We start from the raw sequence: 27,172 nt of genomic DNA, 5'->3' as shown, positions 1-27,172 counted from the left end.
GTATGAGCTGGTTCTCCCCTGCTGAGGATGGCGCTGTATGAGTTGCTCCTCCCCTCCTGAAGGCGGCGCTCTATGTGCTGGTCCTCCCTCCTGAGGGTGGCGCAATATGAGCTGGCGATCTTATGCTGAGGGCGGCGATGTATGAGTTGCTCCTCCCCTCCTGAGGGTCCGTTGAATGAGCTGGTCCTCCCCTCCTGAGGGTGGCGCTATATGAGCTGCTCCTCCCCGCCTGAGGGTGCCGCTTTAGGAACTGGTCCTCCCCAGCTGAGGGTGGCGCTGTACGAGCTGGCGCTCTTATCCTGAGGGCGGCGCTGTATGAGTTGCTCCTCCCCTCGTCAGGGCGGCGCTGTAAATGCTGGTCCTCCCTCCTGAAGGTGACGCGGTAGTGGGCGCCGCGCTGTTGGTTGGGAGGGGTTCTCTTGCGCTGACGTTGGTAGTGAGCTGGGCGGCGGGTGAAGGGGAAAATGAGTCTGGGGTTAAATCCGCTCTCGATGCTGCTCCGTCTCTGGATTGTTGCCTGTTTCTGGCTGCGCGGCCTCCTCGGCACATCCCAGCTCAGCTACGTCACTTGTGGCTCGGTTATTAAATTGTTAAACACGCTGCATAACGTGAGGCTGCACTCGCACGATGTGAAATACGGTTCCGGTAAGAGGAGGGGGCGGGGAAGTGGGTTGGTTGCCCCGGGTTGTCAGGGTCTCTTGCTCCACAAATGTACCAGAGGAAATATTAATTCTCACTATCACTCCCGCACTGCCTGTATGTTTGGTAAATGATGAGCTGGAACAGAGTTAATGTTCTTTCCCTGGAATACATTAAAAGTGCAAGAAAACATTACTGTGGACCTATCAGGATGTTTTGTTATAAGGCTCAAGTGAAACAATTCACAACAGTTGTGGATTTAAATAGCCAACGTGTTATTTGAGATGCAATATGTTCACAGAAGCCCAAAACACATTCGTACTCCGTATCACCTGAGGATCGAGGAACGAAATCATAGATTCCCCACAGTGTAGAAGGAGGCCATTCGGCCCAGCAAGTCTGCACTGGCTCTGATAGATCACCCTACCCAGGCCCAATTCCCCGCCCCCATCCCTGTAATCCCACCTAACCTTTTGGGTAATTTTATTATGGCCAATCCACCTACCCTGCAGCACGGTAGCATTGTGGATAGCACAATTGCTTCACAGCTCCAGGGTCCCAGGTTCGATTCCGGCTTGGGTCACTGGTTGTGCGGAGTCTGCACATCCTCCCCGTGTGTGTGTGGGGGTTTCCTCCGGGTGCTCCGATTTCCTTCCACAGTCTGAAGATGTGCAGGTTAGGTGGATTGGCCAATGATAAATTGCCCTCAGTGTCCAAAATTGCCCTTGGTGTTGGGTGAGGTTATGGGGATAGGGTGGAGGTATTGACCTTGGGTAGGGTGCTCTTTCCAAGAGCCAGTGTAGACTCAATGGGCCGAATGGCCTCCTGCACTGTAAATTCTATGATCTTTGGACTGGTAGGAAGCCGGAGCATCCGGTGAAAGTGCAAACTCCACACAGTTGCCTGATGTCGGAATTGAATCAGGGTCCCTGCTGCTGTGAGGTAGCAGGGCTAGCCATTGTGCCACCCCGTCTTAGTTGACCCAATCATTACGGCCCCATAATTGTCCCCACTCCTTTATTTGGAATCCTATTTCATTTTGATCTTTTCATCAATTTGGACCCATGTACAGCTGACCCAGTATCACGGTGCTCCCGAAGGATCATCTGACTAATTTTTACTCAATAATTCAATTGAAATTCACTAAGACGAAAGAGCAGTCAATTTCCCAGTCTGAAATTAGTTGTTCAAGGCTAGCTCCATTGGCTGTGATTTACCTAACAAAGGAGTTCTATCTGGATGGGTTTTAAAAAGTGAATGCCATCCTCTTGCCTCTTCATTTCGAAACTTATTAAGCCCCAACTTGGCTTTTTGCTGCTTGTCAAGTTATCACACCCCTTGTTATCAACGGCACCATGTTTGGCGCGCAGTTCAGAGTTTTTAACATTTATAATGCAATCAAGAATTCTCCAGTTAGTATATTTGTGTGCAACACTTTTTTTTAGGGTCTTGCTAGTTTGGATTGGATTGGATTGGTTTATTGTCACGTGTACCGAGGTACAGTGAAAAGTATTTTTCTGCGAGCAGATCATTAAGTACATGAGAAGAAAAGGGAATAAAGAAAATACATAATAGGGCAACACAACATATACAATGTAACTACAAAAGCACTGGCACCGGATGAAGCATACAGGGTGTAGTGTTAATTAAGTCAGTCCATAAGAGGGTCATTTAGGAGTCTGGTGACATCCTCCCCGTGAGTCTGGTGACAGTGGGGAAGAAGCTGTTTTTGAGTCTGTTCGTGCGTGTTCTCAGACTTCTGTATCTCCTGCCCGATGGAAGAAGTTGGAAGAGTGAATAAGCCGGGTGGGAGGGATCTTTGATTATACTGCCCGCTTTCCCCAGGCAGCGGGAGATGTAGATGGAGTCAATGGATGGGAGGCAGGTTCGTGTGATGGACTGGGCTGTGTTCACGACTCTCTGAAGTTTCTTGCGGTCCTGGGCCGAGCAGTTGCCATACCAGGCTGTGATGCAGCCTGATAGGATGCTTTCTATGGTTCATCTGTAAAAGTTGGTAAGAGTCAATGTGGACATGCTGAATTTCCTTAGTTTCCTGAGGAAGTATAGGCACTGTTGTGCTTTCTTGGTGGTAGTGTCGACGTGGGTGGACCAGGACAGATTTTTGGAGATGTGCACCCCTAGGAAGTTTCTGCTGGAGTATTTATAAAGTAACTCATTAATTGGCATTCTGTTTTAGGAAGTGGTCAACAGTCTGTCACCGGAGTGACTGAAGCGGATGACAGCAATAGTTACTGGAGGATACGTGGAAAAAGTGATATTGTGTGCGAGCGTGGAAATGTGGTCAAATGTGGTGACACTATTCGATTGACCCACATCAACACGGGTCGTAACTTACACAGTCATCACTTTACATCGCCATTATCAGGAAATCAGGTGAGTTGACTGAATTGGTAATTGAGTCATCTTATCAGCATCTGCGTCCTCTGTGTGACCTTTTAAAAATTGTAAGTAATCCTAAATTAATACGAACTTTCGAATATATCAGTTTAGGACTCTGCTGCTGAACTTTTCAACCAGAAACAAAATTAGCTTTAGCAACAAACAACAATACCATCCTTCTTTCCATTGTCTAACTCAGTCAGGCTGTGTACTTTTGTTAATCCAAATTGGCTGAAAACCTTTTTAAAAATAAATTTGTGATGTGGGCGTTGCTGGCCCAGGCCAACATTTATTACCCATTCTTAATTGTTCTTGAGAAGGTGGAGGTGAGTTGTCTTCTTGAACCGCTGCAGTCCATTTGGTGTAGGTGCACCTACAGTGCTGTTAAGGAGGGAGTTCCAGAGTTTTGCCCAGCGACAGTGAAGGAACCTTGATATATTTCCAAGTTGGGATGGTGAGTAACTTGAAAGGAAAGTTCTAGGTGGTGGTGTTGCCAGGTGTCACCTGTCTTTGTCCTTCTAGATAGTGGTTGTGAGTTTGGAAGTGCTGTCTAAGGAGCCTTGTAGATGGTCACTCAGCTGCTGTTTGGTGGTGGTGGGAGGGAATGTTTGTGGGTGGGATGCCTATCAAGCGAGCTGCTTTGTCCTGGATGGTGTTGAGCTTCTTGAGCTGCACTCATTCAGGAAAGGAGAGTATTTCATCACACTCCTGACTTGTTCCTTGTAGGTGGTGGACAGGCTTTGGGGGAGTCAGGAGGTGAGTTACACGCTGCAGGATTCCTAGCCTCTGACCTGTCCTAGTAGCCACAGTATTTTTATGGCAATCCAGTTAAATCTTTTGTCTATGGTTACCCGGGGATGTTGATAATGGGGGATTCTGCGATCACAATGACATTGAATGTCAAGAAATGATATTTAGATTCTCACTTGTTGGGGAGGTCATTGACTGGCATTTGTGTGGTTTGAAAGTAACATACCATTTGTCAGCCCAAGCCTGGATATTGTCCAGGTCTTTCTGCATTTGTGGTGTGTATCTCGGGAGCATGCAAAAATAGATCTAGCATTTCTGGCTGAAAGTGGTTTCAACCACTTCAACCGTGTCTTTTGCACTGATGGGCTCGGCCATCATTGAGAGTGGGGCTGTTCGTGGATCCTCCTCCAGCTGTTTAATTGTCCACTATCAGTTACAACAGGATGTTGCACAACTGCAAAACTTTTGATCTGTTTATTGTGGTTTCAGCATGTTGTCACCTAATTTTTAGGTATGCCTGTGCTGCTCCTGGCGTGCTCTTCTGTCTACATTGAACCAGGGATGGTCCTCTGGCTTAATGTTATTGACGCAGTGAATGATGTGGCAGGCTGTTGGTTTATGATTTGTGGTGGGATTTGGGTTAAGTGAGTGGGCTAAAAATTTGGCAGATGGTGTATAATGTGGGAAATTATGAACTTGCCCACTTCTGCAGGAAGATTAGAAAAGCAGTATATAATTTAAATCAATAATGATTGCAAAATTCTGCAGACAGAGGGATCTCTGGTGTCTTAAGCATATGAATCACAAAAGGTTAGTATGGGGGTACAGCAAATGATCAGGAAGGCAAATAGGCTGTTAATGGGTTAAGTATTTTCTACACTGAGATAGATTTTTAATCAGTAAGGGAATCAAAGGTAATGGGGATAAGGTGGGAGCACATATCAGACCAGTGATGATCTCATTGAATGGCGGTGCAGACCTGCTTCTACCTCTGCTCCCACGTCTTATGGACTTGTCATTTATTGGAAGGGGAATGGAATATAAAATTAGGGCTGTTTATTATAATTTATACAGGGATTTGGTGAGATCACATCTGGAGCACATGTGCAGTTTTGGCATTGAGAAAGGGTAGAATTGCATTGGAAGCAGTACAAAGAAGGTTCACTCGACAGATTCCTGTGATGAAGGGATTGTCTTATGAGGAAAGGCTGGACAGGTTCAACCTGTATCCATTGGAGTTTAGAAGAACACCTATCAAACATGGCTTACTCCTAATTTGTACATCGTATGTCTGTTCGTATGGAATACAATTTGACTGCTGATGGCCCACAGCACTTCAAATGTCCAGTTTTGAGGTGCTACATGTGTTCTGAATCTATCCCATTTAGCACAGCAGGATGGGTGATACAAGTGTGAGGACTGGGCTTTGTTTCCTCAAGAACGGTGCAGTGTTTGCTCCCAATACTGACAGAAGGAACTGAGACATGGAGATTGTTGAGAACTGGGCCAAGTAGGTTTTTCCTTTTGTCATGGTGCTCCCATCTCCTGTTGCCTGCGCAGTTTGGCATCCATGTCCTTTGAGACTTGCTTTTATCAGTTAGCAGTGGTGCCACCAAACCACCTTTGGTGTAATGGACATTGAAGTTATCCATCTGGAACACTACCATTACTCTTGCTGCCTTTAATGCTGCTTCCAAATCATTTTCAACATGGTGACCCACTAATTCATCAGCTGGGGGAGGGCAGTCGGTGGTAATCAGTAGGACGTTTCCTTGTCTTTGTTGACCTGATGCATGGGGTCTGGGGTCATAGTTCAGGATTTCAAAGGCTATTTCCTCCTGACTGTGTATCACTGCTGCCATCTAGGGTAGATCTACCCTGTCAGTGGGACAGGGTGATTCTAGGGATGGTGTTCAAGGAATTTGGGGCATCAGTTGAGAAGTATGCTTTTGTGAGAATGACGATGGTAAGCTGTTGCTTGACTAACCTCTGAGACAGCTCTCCCAATTTGAGCCATTTCAGAGGTGAGTTAGAACCACGTTGATGTGTTCTTTTTTGAGTAATGTGTAGGCCAGGCTGGGTAAGGATAATAGATTTATTATCATCTTTCCAAGGCCAGCACATCCTTCCTTAGATACGGAGTCCAAAACTGCTCACAATACTCCAGATGGGGTCTGACCATAGCCTTGTATAGCCTCAGAATACATCCTTGGTCTTGTATTTTAGCCCTCTCGACATGAATGCTAACATTGCATTTGTCTTCCTGACTGTCGACTGAACCTGCACGTTAACCTGAAGAGAATCCTGAACAACGACTCCCAAGTCCCTTTGTGCTTCTGATTTCCTAAGCATTTTCCCATTTAGAAAATCGTCTATGCCTCTATTTCTCCTTCCAAAGTGCATAACCTCACACTTTTCTACATTGTGTTCCATCTGCCACTTCTTTGCCCACTCTCCCAGTCTGTCCAAGTCCTTTTGCAGCCTGCCTGCTTCCTCAATACCTCTACAGATATTTGTATCATCTGCAAACTTAGCAACAGTGCCTTCAGTTCCTTTTTCCAGATCATTAATGTATATTGTGAAAAGTTGTGGTCCCAACACCGACCCCTTGAGGCACACCACTAGTCACCGGCTGCCATCCTGAAAGAGACCCCTCTATCCCCAATCTCTGCCTTCTGCCAGTCAGCCAATCCTCTATTCATGCCAGGATCTTACCCTTAACACAATGGGCTCTTTACTTATTCAACAGTCTCCTATGCGACACCTTGTCAAAGGCCTTCTGGAAATCTAAATAAATCACATCCACTGGTTCTCCTTTGTCTAACTTCCTTGTTACTTCTCCAAAGAATCTAACAGATTTGTCAGACAAGACGTCCCCTTGAGGAAGCCGTGCTGACTCAGTCCTATTTTATCATGCACTTCCAAGTACTCCGCGATTTCATCTTTAATAATGGACTCTAAAATCTTACCAATGACCGAAGTCAGGCTAACCGGCCTATAATTTCCTGTCTTCTGCCTTCCTCTCTTCTTAAACTGTGGTATTACATTGGCCACTTTCCAGTCTCTGGGACCCTTCCTGCCTCCAGCGGTTCCTGAAAGATCATCACTAATGCATCCACAATCTCCTCAGCTATCTCTTTTAGAACCTGGGTTGTAGTCCATCCGGTCCAGGTGATTTAATCCACCTTCAGACCTTTCAGTTTCCCCAGAGCCTTCTCCTTAGTAATGATCACTGCACTCACCTCTGCCCCCTGATTCTCCTGGAGCTCTGGCATCCCACTGGTGTCTTCCACCATGAAAACTGATGTCAGGTAACAGTTCCTCTGCCATTTCATTATTTCCTATTATTACTTCTACAGCCACATTTTCCAGTGGTCCAATGCCTATTTTTGCCTCTCTCTTTCCTATCTTCCTTTATATTGCTAGCTAGCTTGCACTCACATTTCATCTCCTCCCCCTTTATTGTTTTTTTTAGTTGTCCTCTGCTCGCTTTTAAAGGCTTCCCAATCCTCTGGCTTCCCACTAATCCTTGCCACTTTGTTTGCTTTTTCTTTTTCTTTTATGCTGTCCTTGACTTCCCTCGTCAGCCACGGGTGACTTGCCCTCCCCTTAGCATGTTTCCTCCTCCTTGGGATGAATTTCTGTTGTGCCTCCTGAATAATCCCCCAAAACTCCTGCCATTGCTGTTCCACTGTCTCCCTGGCTCGGCTCCTTTTCCAATGAACTCTGGCCAGCTCCTCCCTCATGTCTTTGTAGTTACCCTTATTTAATTATAAGACCATTACATCTGATTGCAGCTTCTCCCTCTCAAACTGCAGGGTAAATTCTATCATATTGTGGTCACTGCTCCCTAAGGGTTCCTTCACCTTAAGTTCCCTAATCAAGTCTGCCATCACCAAATCCAGAATTGCTTGTTCCCTAGTAGGCTTTGTCACAAGCTGTTCCAAAAAAGCATCTCTTAGACATTCCACAAATTCCTTTTCTTGGGATCCACTACCAACCTGATTTTTCCAGTCCACCTGCATATTGAAGTCCCCCCAAATTATTGTAATATTGCCTTTTTTACATGTCGTTTCTATCTCCTGATTTATTTTCTGCTCCACATCCTGACTACTGCTAGGGGGCCCATAACTCCCATCAGGGTCTTTTTACCTTTGCGATTCCTCAACTCTACCCACAGAGATTCTATGCCTTCTGATCCTATATTGCTCCTTGCTATCGATGTAACATCATTCCTTACTAACAATGCAACCTCACCCCCTTTGCCCATCTGCCTGTCTTTTTGATAGGACACAAAACCTTGGATATTTAGATCCCAGCTCTGATGCCCACAACATCGTACCGAACAATTTCAATGTGCGCAACAAGCTCATTTACCTTGTTCCGTATACTGCATGTATTAAAGTACACTATCCTCAATCCTGCATTGACCACCTCCCTTCTCACACTTGTCACCTTTTTTGATCTGCCTGTGGGTGATGTTGTTTTATTTTGGTTCTCTATTTCTCCTTCAGTTATTACACCTTCTAAGCTAACATTCTGGTTCCCACCCCTCTACCATACTAGTTAAAATCCTCCCGAGTGACTGCAGTAAATCTCCCAGCCAGGATATAGGTGCCCCTCTCGTTTAGTTGCAACTCGTCCTTGTACAGGTCCCACCTGCCCGGAAGAGATCCCAATAGTCCAGAAATCTGAAACCCTCCCTCCTACGCCACCAGTTTAGCTATTTTTAGATGCACTATCCTATTTCTAACCTCACTGGCACGTGGCACAGGGAGTAGTCCTGAGATTTCAACCATAGAGATCCTGCTTTTTAGCTTTAGTCCTCCTTGATACTCTCGCCTCCATTTTCTCTTTTCCCTCCTTGTTCAGCTGCAAGATTGTCCCCAAGCTGACCTACTGTGACGTAGCGAAACATTAAAAAATGTATATAAAGGGCAGTTCCGATTAGCAAATTACTAATCTCTCTCTTATATGAATTTGAATGTCCTGACATTCATTGTTATGTTACTGCTGCTTTCTGAAAGATAGGCATTTTTAAAAAATGCCTTGGAATGTGTGTGACCATAGCAAGGTGAATTGTTTATTGCCCAACCATAATTGTAGAAGAAGGTGGGTCTTTTTCTTTGACCATCGTCAGCCTTGCTCCCACAAGTGTATAGGGAATTCCAGGATATTAGCTGAACAGCTATGAAAAGGTGGTAATGAATATCCAAGTTAGGATTGTGTGTGACTTGGAGAGCAGTTTGGAGTTGATTGTATTCCCATGCTGTCCTTTTCAGTGGTGGAGGTCACAGGGAGCATGGAGAGGTGCTAGTGAGTACTGTGCATCTTTATATTTTGCACACGGCAGCCACAGTGTACCAGGCAGACTGCTTTATCCTGGATGGTATCAGGTTTTATGAATAGTGTTGTGGCTGCACCAATCTAGGCAAGGACTTCCTATGTCTCACTCTCCTGACTTGAATCTTATTGATGGTGCACAGACTTTGTGGGGGTCAGGTAGTGAACCATTCATTATTGGCTACCTGGCCTTTCTCCTGATCCTGTAGTCATAGTATGGATGTGGTTGACCCCAAGATGTTGCTTCCATGTCTATATCAAAGCTCAGAACCAAATGGTACCAGCGATGTCTAAACTGAGGCTATTGATGGACTCCTTCAATCACTTGACCAATTAAAACATTTTCATTGCATGTGGGCATCTCTGGTGTACCCATTCCTAATTGTCCTTGAACTGAGTGGTTTGCTGGATCATTGTAGAGGGCAGTTAGAAGCCAACCACGTTTCTGTGGATCTGGAGTCACATGTGGACCAAGTAAGGATGGCCGATTTCCTTCCTGAAGGATATTCGGCAACCAGATGGGCTTTTGCATATATTCCATGGTAGCTTCATGGTCACGATCGCTGAGATCAGTGTATATTTTGGCTTCTACAGGTTTGTTATGCGCAAGGCCAATGTGTCTACTTTCTGTGGTATCAGTGCAGTATTTAATAATACTACATGATCATGAAAGCGTGCATGTTTATATAGATTGGCATTTATACCCACAGCACTAGTTGTTGCTTATTGTGAACATTCATGTGGAGATTGAATGAAGCTGTCCTAAAGATGCTGCTGATGTGTCACATATGAATCACTGTAGAACGGAAGCAATCAATGCAAGCCTGACTTTTATTCTTTTAATACTGCTTTTGTTGGGCCACACCTACTTCCTAAAATTTATTTATAGTTAAAGCTGGAACTAATTTGAATTCCAGTGTTAATGACATGCACCATGCCAGTTGGATTTCAATAAATGTTTGATTTGTTTCTCTTGGTGACATAAATCACGATGTAACGATCTGTTTTGTTTGTCTGAATAAATTCAAGACTTTCAAGAGGGGGCACTCTTGAGCCATAAATAATGTTTTTCACTTGGTTGAGGCACGTTTTGAAGTTTTATAAGTTGCAGATAATGAAAGTACTACTGTTTTGATGGCAGTGGGTTCTTGTTCTAAATTGATAGCATGTTTCAGTGTTGACATTGACTATTGTTTGTTTTAATGTCCAATATGTTTGGTTTAATGTCCAATATGTAAAAGACCAGACACTGGTTAAGGAGTGACTTGATCAAAATTTTCAGGATATTAAGGGAAACTGGTTAAAGAGTGAGAAACTTTCTTTTGCTTGGGGAGCTGTAGACTAGGGTCCAGAGTCTTAAGAATTAGAGATGGTGCTTTCCGATTAGAAACATTCCTACATGCACAAGGTAGTAACACTTTGGAACTCTCTTCCACAAATGGCAATTGATGCTAGATCAATTATTATTTTAAAACTTGAGATGGATCATTTTTGTATGAAGACACATGGGAAATAGTCACTCCAGAGTCAGCCATGATCTCGCTGATTGGCGGAACAGCTTGAGGAAGTAAACGGCCTACTCCTTTTTTCTATGTTCATAACTTGCATTTATACAGTGCACCTGGTTATTTTTACCTTTAGTGCTATTGCCATATTGTGACATTTCAACACTGTGCACTTAAATATTGTTGTCAAACGTAGAGTAACTGAAGACAAATTTGCATGTGACATTTGACTGGAGAAAGTTGAAAGGTTGCAACTGACGTTCCTGGAAATATGTACCTGGGGCATTCTTAACTACAGGCATCTACCAAAAAAAATACTCTGTCTAAAAAGACGATGGATTTGCTTTTCAATGTTATAAAACATTGCCATTTTCGGGAGAATGTGCATCAATTTGAGTTTGATTTCCCCCCCCCCCCCCCTCTCTTTGAATTTATTGAAAATAAGGAAGAATTGTCAGGATTATGATTTGGTTTTGATTCTCTGGGTTCAAAATTCCATTCCTTGCAAAATATGGAATATCTTTTCTCCCTGATGAGCAGAAAATATGACCCTGCCATCTGACCACTTGCTCTGCATAAGACAGATGTTGCAAAGGTATAAATTTAATTACATTTTAGGTATGTGGTTATTAATGGGCTATCTTAAGGTCCAATGTGACATATGGATATCTCGGTCAATGAGATTAATTATAACTCATGACTCTGTGGTTTTTCAACCCTCTCTCTCTCTTATTTGGAGCTGCTGGCTCATAGCTGGCCTCCACTTATTTTCTGAATGTTCAATTTCTGCCACCGAATGGTGCTGTGCCAGAATTAAACACTACAGGCAATAGGCATGAACAAATCTTTATGTTCCGCTATTTACCTATCTCCCGACCTCACCATTATCTATCTTAAATATTTCAGATTATGTCAAGCAAAGTACCCTAAGAAACTTTCATTTGATGTGCTTTGGATTTGAACTGATAATATTGAAGGAATGGTTCTTGAAGGAGTCTTCCAACCTTTTATCACATTTTTATGGTGTATACAGAAAGTAAAATTTCACTTTTTACAAAGTGAACGTTCTTATGTCCAGGGCCAACTTTTAAACCCATGAGATATCTCAGAATTTGTAGATAGGGCTAGTGAATTATCCATCATTCTTGTTTTATTTCATAAAGGTGAAGCACGAACCCCTACTAAAAGCCTTCAAACCCGATACCATTTGTGAACTTCACAAATCTATTCAAGTTGCAATCTACTGACTAGTTACCTGATTCATCGCACATTCATTTTGGAATTAAATATATTAACCATATATATGCCAGTACTGAACAACCCAGATGAGATATGACCACTTCTTCTCTGTTGAGCTAAGCACTCCTGACCTCTGCATGGCTGTTTTTCTCTATCAAGATTCTAGGTCCACATTGGGCAAGCTCCGATATTGTCACAATGTGAATTTCTTTTTTAAAAAAAAAAAGTAAATTTAGTCTTCGGAACCAGGCTGGGCTTTCAATTTATGGTGAACTCTATATGGTAAAATGCATGGGCACAGATTTTGTAGTCAGCAGTGAAGCGATGTGTGCTGCTGAACTCCAGAAAGATGCCCACAACATCTTGAGACCTCTCTAATATGGATTTTTATGATGTTCGTTTAAATCTATCATCACATCAAGAGCACCTTCAGGTAATCAAAAAAGGTTAAACAACCAATCGGATTCTCAAACCAGGAAGGAAAAAAAAGCACCGATTGCTGTATGTTCTTGAGTAATAGTTAATTTTGTGCAAAGATCGACCTTTGGCTGAAAAATCCTAACACTTTCTACTAACCACCTGCTCGCCACCTCTGCCAGAGGCTCGAGAGAGAGAGAGGTGGAGAGTTAGGCAGGGAAGCGGGAACGGGAAAGAGTGGGAGAGGCCGCTTTAAAATCACGTCAATCAGGTTTCTCCACGCATTTTCGGTGCCAGCGTGAAACTTCCAACCCCTCCAAAATCTTGTGTATTACTGTTTGCCTATAAATTTGGTCTCAAAAACTCAATTTAAACATGAGCACATGTGAGTATCCTTCACTTTTAAATTTTAGAGATTGAAACGTGTGATTGCGAAAATATCAGGAACCAAATTTTAAAAACAATAAAATCAGTGGAATTTTAATCACAATGAAGAATTGTACATTGCACAAATATAAGATTAGTAAATTAGTACCTGTGCTCAATAGTAATTATGAACTTAGTGCACTAAAAAAAAACCCATAGCAAATCATTCAACAAAGTGGGACTGTCTCAAAGGTTTTTTAACAGCAAGACCAGGAGTGTAAAAGGGTGAGTTCTCAATTTCAGTGCTTTATTATTCATTGTAGACTGGTGGGCCTTTAACATTACACCCTATGGAGAAACAGCTATTTCTGCTTTAACGCGTTTTAACTACCCACGTGTGGATTCCAGACGTTGCTGTCAGTTCTCTGGAAGTAATGGGGAATGCTGGCAGCTTTGCCATTATTGCTGTTGCAAAATCCTGGCCAAGGTTCTGTGGGATGAGATGTAGCCTTTATTTAACTCTAAGGTACCCTAATATTTTTTTTCATCCCAGCTGAGAACTGTGACATGTCATACTGGACTTGATTACTTCTTCACTGAAAATGATCATAAGCCAAATTAGATTGTGAAATGAATGTCTGGATGGTTCTTTATTTGGTACTTTATTAATTTTAAAAGTCTCTTGCTGCCACTTTTATGTTGATTAGAAATTGTTCAAAGATTCTCTTGTGCAATTTATTTGGGAAACTCTTGGGTTGAAATGCATCTGTTTGTCATTGCACCATCTGCGTGGAACCGTTTATTCATTTGTAAAATTCTTGTTTCTGTTTCAAAGGGTTGTGGACACAAACCCCATTCCAGGACCTAAACATGTTGCAGACTGATACATGTTGCAGGGAGTTCTCCTAATGCCCTGGTCAACATTCATCCCTCAATAAACAACACCAAAATAAATTTTTGGATATAAATTTCATTATTGATTTGGGACGGAACTGTGCATGAATTGTCTGTCACTTTTTCTTCAAGGCAACAGTTCCCTTTCAAAAATAATTAATTGACTGCAAAACATTTTAACATGTCCTGAGAACCAAAATGCACTACATAAGTCCATTTTTCTTTCCTCCTTGTTTGTTTACTCCACAATCCAAAAGCGAAGAATGAAGCACTGTTTAATTAGATGTTGCTCGACTTAATTTCTTTGAAACATTTTCTGGCCCTAAACTGAGAACCCAGAGAGTGAATTCCACCTGGAAATGTTTAGCAACACGAGCATTATTAATGAGCGAAACATTTATGTATTTTTACTCCAAACCAGTATCTTGACCTTGAAAGAATCATTAAAACGGTATAAGCTTCACGGCATTTGGTTTTTCTTCATTCTGCTTAACATTTTAAAACTTTTATTTCGGACCCTTGAGGAAAGATTTAATCTAATGCATTGGAAGCAGTGATGAATTACCTTGAATTTCCATTAACATGAACTTAATTATTTTTGGATTAGTTTAGCCTCAATCCTCACTGGCGAGCTTTCACACTTGTCGCAATCAGCTCCCAAAGCTCTTAATTGTGACAATCCCATGTCTAGAGAATATCTAGGTGTGCAGTTGATCTGAACTTTCATTAATGCTGAAAAGGAATGCATCATTCTGAAGTACAAATATTTTCAGCTTCCAATCTTGCAGAGAGTGAATCTCATTGACCACGGCATTGATCAGCAAAAGTCTTTTTGGGTAAGGTTGATATTTGTCAGGTTTCAAAGCAAAACAATAATTTGTGAAGCATTCACGTGGTTGTATTAACTGTCTGTGAGCAAACCTATTGCAAGCCTGTAGCAATTTCTATTGTCAGCACAATGAGCTTCAAAAAGCCATGGGGCAACTAAAGTAACAGTTCCTAAAGCACAGAAGAAAGTAAGTTTCTGCCTGTTCCTGTTTACAGCTTCAAAATTTTGATTGCACTCTTGTAATTTTACAGATCTCATCTGGTCAAATATGCTGACCCTTGTAGACTATTCTGTTCCCGCTCAATGTAGGGTTAGAAACAATCTTCTACCTATTTAATAGAGAATTTGATTTTGGATGGAAATGGAAATAAAATCCAGTTTTAATTTTGGTCAGCTTTACTCGCTTACTTTTCTTTAGAGTTGAGCACAGTTACTAAGTTGAATTTTGCATTTGTTAAAAAGATACTTAAAAGGCAAAGGTAAAGCAATTTGAATATACAGTTTATAATTTTCCAGTTCTACTCATTTAAACATAATTTAAAATGCCTGTGTTACTAACACCGATCTTAATTTAAAAAGTATATGGCTCATTTCACAAGTGTGTTATACTGGCAGGGAACTTGCCCACTGGCTGTGCATATCTGGGGTCAGGGATGTGTGCTCACAATTTTTCAATGCACCAGGGCAAGGTTCCTTGCCAGGACCAAGTAATTCTAAAAAACGCTCCATAGACTGAACAGGACGGAACTTTGATACTTTGTCTTAAGTAGCAGATGTTTATGTTTGCCTATATAGTAACTATTTCAGGGTAATTATACCATGGTAGGACCCACAGTAACACTTAATACTATCTTCACCTTCAAATATATGTGCTTTCCAGGAGTCTTAGCGTAGTGATCAGGAGTGTCGCCCGACCCCCAAGCCCCTTTTTCCTTTCTCATTCTAAATCAGTGGCGTTGTACATGGAGCTGTAAATGTGTTTCTGGCTGTGATTCAGTAACTCAACACAACCACGAGACCTTCAGTACATATGGGTTAACACTGAATCCATAAGACCATAAGACATAGGAGCGGAAGTAAGGCCATTCGGTCCATCGAGTCCACTCCACCTTTCAATCATGGCTGGTTTCAACTCCAGAATCAGATGCCTTTGCTTGATATCTATTGCACTGGTATTTCAAATGGCACCGCAATGGATGCTAGAAAAATTGACACATCTGTTGGCTAAATTTTCTTTAAAAACTCAAGTGAAATTAAGATGAAACTACAGCAATACTTCAGATAAATCCACAACCTCCAGACGTCAAAAGATAGAAGCGTTCCAATTCCTCTGACAATATATGGAAAAGGTTACAGGATGCAAGTAAGGATTTGGGAGTGTAAAAAGACGCCTTATGCCATGGTGGCTCGTGCATTTACAAAATGATTCCTTTAACTATTTTCACTTGTTCCATCAATGTTAGCACAATAAACATTGGCCTAGATGTTCCTGTCAAAATAATGATGAGGCTCACTGTTATTTGTGCTCAAATGGTACGTTATACGTTTTCAGATGAGACCGCGACCAGTCAGGTATAATTTGTGAACCCATCAAGATTTAGTAACTAAGTAAAACAATACTTAACAAAAGGTAAACAACAGTAACATCTATGCAACCACAGTCGGCCCTTGTTGGAACACAGATGATGTTGTCTTTGCCTTGGAGGCGTTCTTTTCTTCTCTTTGGGAGCTGTGCTACTTGGTTCACATTGTGGATCCTTTTAGCCTTACTTTGGCCCAGACATAGCAATTCGTTCACCATATTCAGTTGCAATCTTTTGGAATGACCACTGATTGATCATTGCTTCATCACCCACGTGCAGTCTGGGCATGCTTTGACATCCCGTTATCCCAGGAACAGTTTGAACAAATGTTTAACTTCAACAACATGGACAGTATTTCAGTAAAACAGTACACATTTAGAATCAGCAACACATTTCGAGCTATGCCAACCGAACTCACGCAAGATACATAGAGAAGTGTTAAAACTCAATGCAAGAAGGGTGATTTAGCATTTTAGATGCTTACTGACCTTTTAGACTCTAGCTTTAACATCCTCTTTAGGTGACTGCTTTTGCAGACAATTCCCTCAGCTATTTCTCATCATCTCTCTGGGGTTTTTCTTTTTCAAATAACAGGATATGTCTTGAGACATGACTCAACTCAAGCAGGGTTCAGAGTACACGCGAGTGGTATGCATTTCACCCTGGAAAGCCCCCAAAAAGACCAGGAAAATTCAATCACTGTGGCGACCAATGAGCGCAACGTCACCCCTTGCATGGAAGGATTCACCAATCTGGAGAAGTCATGGACATCTCCAAAGAAATGTCCGAAGCCATTGAAAATAAAAGGCATTTCATAAAGGCGGGAATGAGACTGTTCTGTTTTTGGGTTGAATTCCCATCTTTCCCAGCGTTTTTCCAATATCCACATGCTCCTCTCCATAATCGTTTGTTTTAATTTGCACCTCTGGAATCCAGTACAAGTTTTGTGCTCCTCCTGCCAGTTCATGCCTATTGCCACCGCTGATTGGGTGTTTTGGACACTGCCTGCAGAAATTGGTCGAGCATGACGCACCAGATTCCCCACCCCCTTTCTTGCTTTGTGTGAGGGGATGCGTGTTTGCTGGTGCCTGTTACACGTTTTACAGAGGACCTGATAGGTACTTTTTGCAGAGCTGGATTGTGGTGAACAAGCATCTGATGGAATGGATGATGTCTACAGCTTGGATCTGGTGCATCAATCGTTCACATGAAATCCACTGAAAATTTCTTCAACATGTAAAAGTCACATTTTACTAAAGGTGTAGGAACGCTGTTCTATATCCGTATATTAAAAAAAAATGATGACTATCATCTCAGTTTAAAGTTGATCTTATTTTTCCCCCACTTGAGTTCCAGGGAGTTGTTACTTTTAGCATAAAGTGAACTCTCCAGTCAATTATGGAGTTGAGCTTCTTTTGATGCACCCCATAACCCCTTGACTGAGTTTTGCCCGATTTCTGTCTAAGACTAAAATAATGTATAAAAAATATAAATATTAAAAGATCTCATTTGTGTGATTACGAATGGATTTTAAAAAATCCATTTTGGAAGTGGAATATGGAAGATTTATTTCTAAGTGAGATATTTTTAATATATTATAGATGCCAAATTAAAACACACATCTTTGGTAATTATACTACCATACCTATCTGCAGAGGAAACCTAAATAAATAAACACAAATAGAGAAGATAATGTTACTATGTGACTGTCATTTAATTAAGGAGTTGGTGAGAATGAAAAAGTAGCCCCAAAAATGAAAAAGTGGGTCCTGCAAAAATGCAGGGGCCCCAAAATAAAATTGACGACAGCTTGCAAAGTGCTTTGTCCAGCTCGACATTATTAACTCATTTCAACTTTAACAAGTTACATGTTTAATAAATGCAATTATCTCAAACATATAATGCAATTAATTGGAAGCATACATCATAAATCAAAAGTACACGATCAATTAAACTTTACAACGGCAATTTCAGGTGAGCAGCAGATGCCTGTTTTAATGCTTATACCCAAAAGCTGCTGTCTCAAGTTGCCCTACTCAGCTGTTGGCTTTGAAAAAGCAGAATTTCACAGCCTGCCTCTCACTATTGATCTGCATTGAACATTAAGAACAAGTGGAGCTGCTGTATTTGCATGTTTGATTGAAGCGAAACTCACCACAGGGAAGTTAAGTCTTTCAATTTAATTCTAAGTGTTCTTTGTGATGACTGGAAGACTTTAGGAATATTGGATTCTAAGTATTGGGCAATTTAAGGGTTAAAAGTCTGGGGTTCGTATGTGTTTAACTGCAGTGGTCATGTTTAAAAAAATTTTTTTTTTTTAAATTCTGTTTTAGAACAAAGAACAATATAGCACATGAACAGGCCCTTCGGCCTTCCACACCTGCACCGCTCACGTATCCTATCTAGACCAACCACCTGCATCCTTCTCTACCCCATCTGTTCATGTGCCTATCCAGATAAGTCTTAAAGGTCGCTAACGTACCTGCCTCAACCACCTCACTAGGCAGTGCATTCCAGGCCACCACCACCCTCTGTGTAAAAGAACTTGCCCCACACATCTCCACTGAACCTTTTCCCTCCTCACCTTGAACTTGTGCCTCTTTTTAATTGTCATTTCCGCCCTGGGAATAAGCCACCAACTGTTCTGCTAATGGTATATGCAAATTTCCTGTATCTTAATGTTAAGTATAACTGTCTATACAGGGCAGGAAGCAGAACTGTCTGATGTGTGAGCTGCATATGCCACCATCGCAGTTATAACTGTAATAAAGGCCTTGTTTATAACTCCAAGAGTCCTCCTCTGGTGTCTCATGAGTGTGAGGGTGAAGTACATTACAGTTGAATAGTTGTACAGATTTCCTCACTGCAGTAACAAATTATTCCCAGAAAAAAACTTTTTTTCTATTTTCTGCACATGCTATGAATTATAAAGGTTGTACAATCTCTAATTGGGATTATATTGAAACGTTAAAGGCAGATTGTAGCTCTCTAGTGGCATAAATAACTATAGAGAATTATCAAGAGGACATCCAAAAGCAGACTGACAGTGGACTCTTTAATGCAACGCAAGGATATGCTGCAACATAAAATGTCCTCTTCCACTGCAACAACTCATCAACTTTTGGAAATGAAGGATAATCAGAAATGAAAGTGGAATGGAGGTATTTGGGGATGGAGTGAGAGGAACAGAACCATGGCTATCTCCTTTAAACCTTTAGGATAGTATGACTATTCAACCAAGTCCACTTCTCAAGTTTTGTAGAAATAAGGAGGAAGATAATTTGAACAAGAACTGGAATTTTGCAATTCATCTTGATCCAATTATTATTGATGGGATGTGGGTCTTGCTGGCCAGACCAGCATTTATTGCCCATACTAATTGCCCTTGAGAAGGTGGTGGTGAGCCCCCGTCTTGAACTGCTGCAGTCCATGCCATATAGGCATACCCTCAGTGCTATTAGGGAGGGAGTTCGACCCAGCGACAGTGAAGGAACGACAGTATATTTCCAAGTCAGGATGGTGAAAGGCTTGGAGTAAAACCTCCTGGTGGCAGTGTTCCCATATGTCTCCTCCCTTTATCCGCGATGATAGCGGTTGGGATTTGGAAGGTGCTGTCTACGGAGTCTCAATTTATGCAGTGGATTTTGTAGATGGTATATGCTGCTGCCTCTGTGTCGTTGATGGAATGTTTGTGAAAACGGTGCAAATCAAGAGGGCTGCTTTGTTCTGGATGGTGTTGAGCTTCTTGATTGTTGTTGGAGCTACAATTATCCAGGCAAATGGATCACACTACTGACTTGTGCCTTGTAGGTGGTGGGCTTTGAGGAGTCAAGAGGTGAGTGTACATGTGATGGACATATTGCAGTGATATGATCAATGAATATATTGCTGCTAACCAAATCGGTTGTGGAAATTTTCAAAAACAATTTGTTAAAATGGATCTGTAGGTACTGAAGAGATAGCATCATATATATGTGAAGTTTTGCAAAAGTTGAAAACTTTTATAAACTTTATCATCAGAGCCTGTCTAAAATCTTTTAAAAGGTTTTGGTATCATACTGGAGTTTGTTAAATTGCAAATATTGATTAGGTTGCAGTTATCAACATTATAATTTTTTTCCACTTCTCCAAGTTGGAATTAAACTAGAGACTCGACAGTTTACTATTGCCACGTACCTTTTTGATAACTTTCTTCTCCTCCTTCCCTCCCCACCCCATTTTGCGTTGGTGTTGAATTTAATACCTTGCACCACTAATACTGACTATTACAGTTGGTTTAATTTTAATTTTCTCATGGACGCTGGTGTTATTTCTTTTTACTTTTAATTTATTTGCAAATAGCAGTCCCAGCAACACCAGTATAAAAATAAAGGATTATATTGGAAATGGACATTATTATTCAGACTGAACTGTGAATTATAGCTTTTATATTTTATTAATATTTTTTCATGTTTTCTTTGAAAAAGGAGGTGAGTGCATTTGGCGAAGAAGGAGAAGGAGATAGCCTAGATAATTGGACTGTCGTGTGTAGTGGAACATACTGGGAACGACTAAATCCAGTCAGGTTCAAACATACCTCTACAGAAGCCATGCTGTCTATTACAGGAGAGCAGTATGGGCGCCCAATAAATGGCCAACTTGAAGTTCATGGCATGCAGTATTCAAACCAATATAATTCTTGGAAAGTGATGGAAGGAATCTTCATGAAACCTATGGACATGTCCAGGGCTGGAATAGATGCACATATTGAACTATAAGTAAAACAAAAATTGCTGATACTGTTGTGTGGTTTAGTTTGCAATTGGACCCTGAACAAAAACTGAATCTCAATCCATTTTTCAGTATTATTTGTACAACATAAACATACAAAATCTTGCACCCTAATGGTATGTTTTTGAAAAATTGATGATTCTGAGGAGAAGCATTAGATGTTTTGTGTGAAACCCTATGCAACATCTCGTGGGTGCAGACACAGTTTATCACATTTCAATTGATGGCAACTGTATTTGTACTTTGAATGTAAGAACAAAATTTGGGGTGCGTTAAATATAAATTAGTTGACTGGAACATTATTTTTATTTTACATAACCCAAATAAGTATCAAAAATTAGCAATCAATCCATGAGAATAATATAAGCTATAATATTTGGACCACTAAAAAGCAGTACCAAAGATTTTTTTTTTTGAAGTATTATATTCGGATTGCCATGTATTTTGAGCTTCGATTTAATTTCAAAGTAAATTTGAATCCTTAAGTAAAGGGGAAGTGGAATCACTGTTTGAAGTGTGGAATTACTGAACTAAAAATTGGCTATGGAAAAGGCTGGTCATGAACTAGACTTGCTTTCTACCCTGAAGATCATGAACTTGCTTTTCTTGGTTGGCTGAGTTTAATAAGATTTCAATTCTTTGCCTAAATAGAGTGGGATATAAAGGAAAGGTGCTTCATTTCAAGTTTTGAAATGGGAAACCTGATGGGCCAAACCATTGCTAAATGAAAAGTAATTTCTTTAAGACAATTACCAAATTCAATTTGCCCTGGAAGATGTATGATGGCAATTAACCTGTAAACTGAGAAAAAATTGGGTTTGAGATGGAAAAGGGCAGTCTTAAAACAAAACATAACATTAGTTTTGTGATTGTTAGACCAAGCTTAATAGTTTTTCTGTGTGCCAAGAACCAAAGATGATCACCTGAATGGATGTCTTTCCTTTGGCAACTTTTCCCAACTCACCGGAATCACAAAAAGCACACTATTTAGTAAACCATTTACAACATTCTTTGTTTCATTCTTCAAGAATCCTGACAACTCTCCCTTTTTAACAAAAAAAAATTCTGATGTGAACTCTTGATGCTGGAATTTGTATCTAGAAATAAGCCCATAATTTGTTCTACCATCTTTGCTACTTTGCAACTGTGCTCTTAGCAAGCGATCTAATAAAATGATGACAAATTAATATTGAATTATGTTGGGACCAGCCAAGGAGGGAAATTATTGCAACTGTGGTGCAGCAGAATTGTGATGGAAACTCAAGATTGTGTTAATGGATGAAATTATCATTCATTCACTTATCCCTATGGTATTACAATATGATCGCTAATCCCCCCAAAAAAACACCATCCTAAATTAAAATGTGGCTACAGATGTACATTCGATTTTAATTGTACTATTCACTGAACAATACAAAAAGATTGTCCAAATGTTATCCTATCACATTTTCTGTAAAATAAAATTACCATGTGTTGTGAATTGTTCCAATTGTGATTTTTTTTCTACATTGCCTTTGACTTCCATTTGTTAGATTTGTTCGATTTGAAATGTCAATCTTTCTCATTTAACAGTATTTTGTTTAGAATTTGCCCTTTTTATTGTCAGCTAGAATTTATGCATTTACTTAACATGAAGTTAAGGTAGTTCACTGCAAACAAATCAAACCTGAAATTTAGAACTGCTGATTGTGTTTATAATGTGCCAATAATGGATCAATTCTAGTGAATACTAAAGATTGGCTTAGAACAGCAAAACCTCTTCACGTAGTTCCTCACCCGTAAAATATTTCCACATTTGTTCTTTACTAATTGGGATTAGTTGGCAGCTGAGTGGATATTTTCATAAATCACATGCCCAGATATTGGCATCTATTGTGTGTGGCATTTAATAAATGTAAACAAAACATCAAAATGTTGTACCATCTGCATTCTTCTAAAAATGTTTAACTTTTACAATGTTTTTGTTTCTTTAGTGCCTCCCTTCTTCAAATTATAGTTGTGATGTTTACAACTTGATGACAATCAAATTGGTTGTAATTTTGAGACGTTTGCCCAGCTAATTGAGTCATGACCTTGTCCACTTGCCGACCACCCTCCGCCACCCCAATCAACAAGAAAAACAGCTTGACTTTCAGTAGACCATGCATATATTCCCCAGCCCCAATTTTCTCCTTTTTTGAAGTTTTGTTTTTCCTGGGATGTTGTTCCATGGAAACCAACCCTCTGGCATCTTGCTCAATTGTCCATTCTTTATTTGTCATGGAGTATGAATTGTATCTGAGTGAAGCCCAACACTGTCCACTTTCAATGCCAACATATGGACACTTTCCAACTGCAGTGATTTCACCTGTTCTGTTTTGGGGAGATTAGACCAATTGTGGTACCCAGTTGCAATCCAGGATAAGGCCAGCTAAGCTGGCGCAAAGCAAATGCTGAGATCTCATTTATTGACAAATTACTACAATTGGCAGTGCTTTTACTGATTAGGATATCAGGAGAACTATCCAAATACTTTTTGCTCAATAACCAATGTCTCTTAGCACTTTCCTCTTGAGGTTTTGTGATATTGGACATGGGGCTAATGAAGTTGTGTGTGATTTAAAAACATTGGCATGGGCTATTACATTATTCATGGATAAGTACATGGGTACCTAAATGAGTTCCATGCTTTTTTCCATGATACAGAAGGATTTGCATACATGATTTAGCACTGAATTATTTTCTTTCTATATAAAATTACTCTTGTCCATATTTAATTTTATTCACCTCTGTTCCATCCACTTGCCCGCTTAACTCAATTTGTGCTTGCGGAACTAAATCTTCATATCCAATTATCCTCCTCGTTTAATGTAGTCTAAAGAAAATATGCAATTTATTCTCGGGGCTAAGACCTCACTATATTTTTCTAAAATATATATCACCTGGCTAATCTATAAAAGTATTTTTTTAAACTGGACAAAGGCTGAAGCCATTACTGGCTATGACTGACAGCTAGGGATCTTTTGGCATTTAGAACAGCAGCTGCTTCATTACCTCTAAAGAGGCAGTAATGCTCCTGTGACCGCAGTGATCCAATTTCCAACCCAATCTGGGGCAGCACGGTAGCACAGTGGTTAGCACAGTTGCTTCACAGCTCCAGGGTCCCAGGTTAGATTCCCGGCTTGGGTCACTGTGTGCGAGTCTAAGATCTCCCCGTGTCTACGTGGGTTTCCTCCCACAGTCCAAAGATGTGCAGGTTAGGTGACTGACCATGCTAAATTGCCCTTAGTGTCCAAAAAGGTGGGGTGGGGTTACTGGGTTGCAGGGATAGGGCGGAGTGGTCTTGGGTAGGGTGCTCTTTCCAAGAGCCGGTGCAGACTTGATGGGCCGGATGGCCTCCTGCACTGTAAATTCTATGACCTGTACAAAGGCCAATTAATTTCTAAAGCCAGGCCCCTGGCCAAAAGACATGATCTGCCTGAGGACAAAATACCCCCCCCCCCCCCCCCCAGTGAGCAGGACCAGAAAGGGCTCTGTTCACGTTTTTGAATGTCTGGCTCCCCACCTGCACTCTTTTCTACTGGAACGTCTGTACTATTGTATACTGCAAGATTAGTTCACCTCTACGTGCCTCTCCCATTTGGTAGCTATCACTACTGGAACACCTAGCATCAGGTTCAGCCTCACCTCTGAAGAAATACATGATTGGACTTTTGATTCTGGGCTCATGTGAAACAATAATCCTTATTTCGCCTGTGGTCTTTGCTCTATATCTGTTTCCCTTATCCCTCTTGTATGAATGTACTGAGGGTTACATCGTGACACCCTCTCCCTGTATTTTGTGTGTATGTAAAATAAACAAACTCTCTGATTTTACCCTATCTCAAGTTTCCTCTGAGATTATTACAGGATCAGATCGCCCAAAGATTATAAGTATTATAAAGGGAAAACCAGAACTTAAAACACCTTTCAGTTTACAGACATGAGAGGAGAGATTGCGCTGTTTTAAATTAAAAGCCCTCCTGTCCGTAACGCTATATAATTATTAAACTTACTTGAACCGTGGCAATTTCTGTCTCAAGCAGTGCTTTCAGTAAGCCTAAGAGGCTCAAGTCTTGCCAAAATCTTTGGTGAAAGAACTAAATAAACCTAAGGTTACATCTTCCAGAACTTGTGACTCACAACTGAGCAATCTGAATGCAAGAATCTGTAAGCTCTGCACTTGATTCTATGCTGTCTATGCATGGAGAAGAAATGGCAATTAAAAACTCTTATTAAGTCATTGTTAGAAGCCGTAATGATATTTAGTATGACATCAATATCAGATGGATATTACTAGAGGAGGAAGGGAGTGGGTCTAATTGGACAGCAGCACCAAAGAGGTACAATGTGCTGAATGGACTCTGTGCTGTGTTATTCTATGATGATGGTCTACTATAGCAATATATACTTTTGGGAATTGATGCGGACTCAAAAATGTCTTTGTTCATGTTCTAAGACACAATTGTTCACAGCTTCTCAAGCAGAGCATTACTTTAATGTGATTGGGCACAATGACAACTTTGAAGTTTTCCGACAGAGACACCAAAGTCCAGCTCATTTTTGATGCTGAAAATAGGATCAGAAAAGAAAACTAAATAGGCACATTTGCTTTGTGTGTCTGTATGTGACTTTGGATGAGATTAATGGACTTCAGAGACTGTTTCATTTCATATGATGATTTAGAGTCCCGCTGAGTTCCATTTTAGTATTTGAGTAAAAGAACGACAGCAGCAAATACACAATGAAAAGATAGTTCTGATCTTTAAGCTAATCTTTAGTCTGATTTGCCCTTGTGGGAACACAGACTTTCATCAGGGTTATTTGTGAAATTTTGATGTATTTTTCTTTTTAATGCATATGGAGCATTAAATTTATCAAGGATTATTGAGCAATATTCTCCTGGAATGCTATTGATTGAGTCAGTTGTAAGTGAGGTAAAAGGAGCCAAACACTAAAACATCAATACAGTATCCGGGAATATTTTGGAAGGGTTCCCCAGTGGCAGTGGGCGAGTAAAATCTCATGAGCCAACATTGCTGCTTGCATTTTGGAACCTGTGATTTCGGGGAGGACAATAAAGTTGCATTTTATTAATCTCCCGTAAGGTCACAGAAGCAAACTGAGGGTGTAATATGGTCAAGTAATTGTAAAGGCTGGTCTGTTTCTGTTGTTAGATGTTGTTCTTGTGTTTGTGATTACACTTGGCTGCACAGAGGAGGTTGCCTTCCACTGATATTCCCCACCACCACCAACCAATACCGTTCTTCCTTATTCTTAAAAAAAAACATTTCCCAATTTAAGGGCAATTTAGTGTGGCCAATCCACCTACCCTGCATGTCCTTTTGGGTTGTGGGGGTGAGACCCACGCATACACAGGGGGAATGTGCAAACTCCACATGGACAGTGACCCGGAGCTGGGATTGAACCCGGGTCCTCAGCGCCATGAGGGAGCAGTGCTAACCACTGTGCCACCCGTTCTTCTTTATTCTTGATTGATGCTGTCATTTACATTGTACCAGACAAAGTCAGGGCTCCAAGTTTCTATAGAGATGTCTGAATTAGATGGGGAAGATGTGTTCATAAAGGTACAGCAAAGGGGACTTCTGGTTGCGGCTATGCGGAGCAAAGTCGCACATTCGGCGGCTCCCACTAAAACGGACTTTTGGGCTCTTTTCAGGGTCCCCAACGGCACTTTTTCGATGTTTTCCGGTGTGGGAAGGAGTCTATAACAGCTCCCCGTCAGTATATGGCTTCAACCAGGCGCGGGGCGACAAAAAAGGTGGTGGTGGACCCGAAGAAGGTGCGAGGGAAGAAGGACAAAATGGCAGCAGGCGGAGACCAGGAAGCGTGGATGCAGTGGGCGGAGGAGCAGCAGGAGGGTATCCAGCGCTGCTTCAGAGAGATTAAAATGGACCTGCGGAGCCGATGAAGGCTTCTATTGTTAAAGCTGCTGGAGACACAGACAGCCCAGCGGGTGGCGATCCGCGAGGCTCGACAAAAGAACTCTGACAATGAAGACGAGATCTTAGGCCTGGTGGTAAAGGTGGAGGCGCATGAGGGGCTCCACAAGAAATGGCAGGAGCGGTTCGAGGAGATGGAGAATCAGTCGAGGCGGAAGAATCTGCGGATTCTGGGCCTCCCGGAGGGGCTGGAGGGGCCGGACGTGGGGGCCTATGTGGTCATCATGTTGAACTCGCTGATGGGAGCGGGGTCCTTCCAGGGGCCCATAGAGTGCTGGCGAGGAGGCCCAAGGCTAACGAGCCTCCGCGGGCGGTGCTGGTGAGATTCCATCGGTTTGTTGATTGGGAGTGTGTGCTCAGGTGGGCCAAGAAGGAGAGGAGCAGCAGGTGGGAGAACGCGAAGGTTCGGATACACCAGGACTGGAGTGCGGAGGTGGCGAAGAGGAGGGCCGGGTA

The 27,172-nt window shown here is 41.5% G+C and overlaps 1 protein-coding gene across 1 annotated transcript; it reads left to right on the top strand.

The window, feature by feature from the left end:
• The first annotated feature begins 410 nt into the window (after nucleotides 1-410).
• Nucleotides 411-24,595, top strand: LOC140386821 (stromal cell-derived factor 2-like). The gene is made up of 3 exons (XM_072469547.1): nucleotides 411-645; nucleotides 2,837-3,033; nucleotides 20,432-24,595. The coding sequence occupies exons 1-3, from the start codon at nucleotides 465-467 to the stop codon at nucleotides 20,720-20,722; spliced, it is 669 nt and encodes a 222-aa protein (XP_072325648.1). The 5' UTR covers nucleotides 411-464; the 3' UTR covers nucleotides 20,723-24,595.
• The last annotated feature ends 2,577 nt before the right edge of the window (nucleotides 24,596-27,172 follow it).

The sequence above is a fragment of the Scyliorhinus torazame genome, chromosome 12 (assembly GCF_047496885.1).
Source record: "Scyliorhinus torazame isolate Kashiwa2021f chromosome 12, sScyTor2.1, whole genome shotgun sequence".
Classification (NCBI taxonomy): domain Eukaryota; kingdom Metazoa; phylum Chordata; class Chondrichthyes; order Carcharhiniformes; family Scyliorhinidae; genus Scyliorhinus; species Scyliorhinus torazame.
This window is presented reverse-complemented; position numbering and strand designations above follow the sequence as displayed.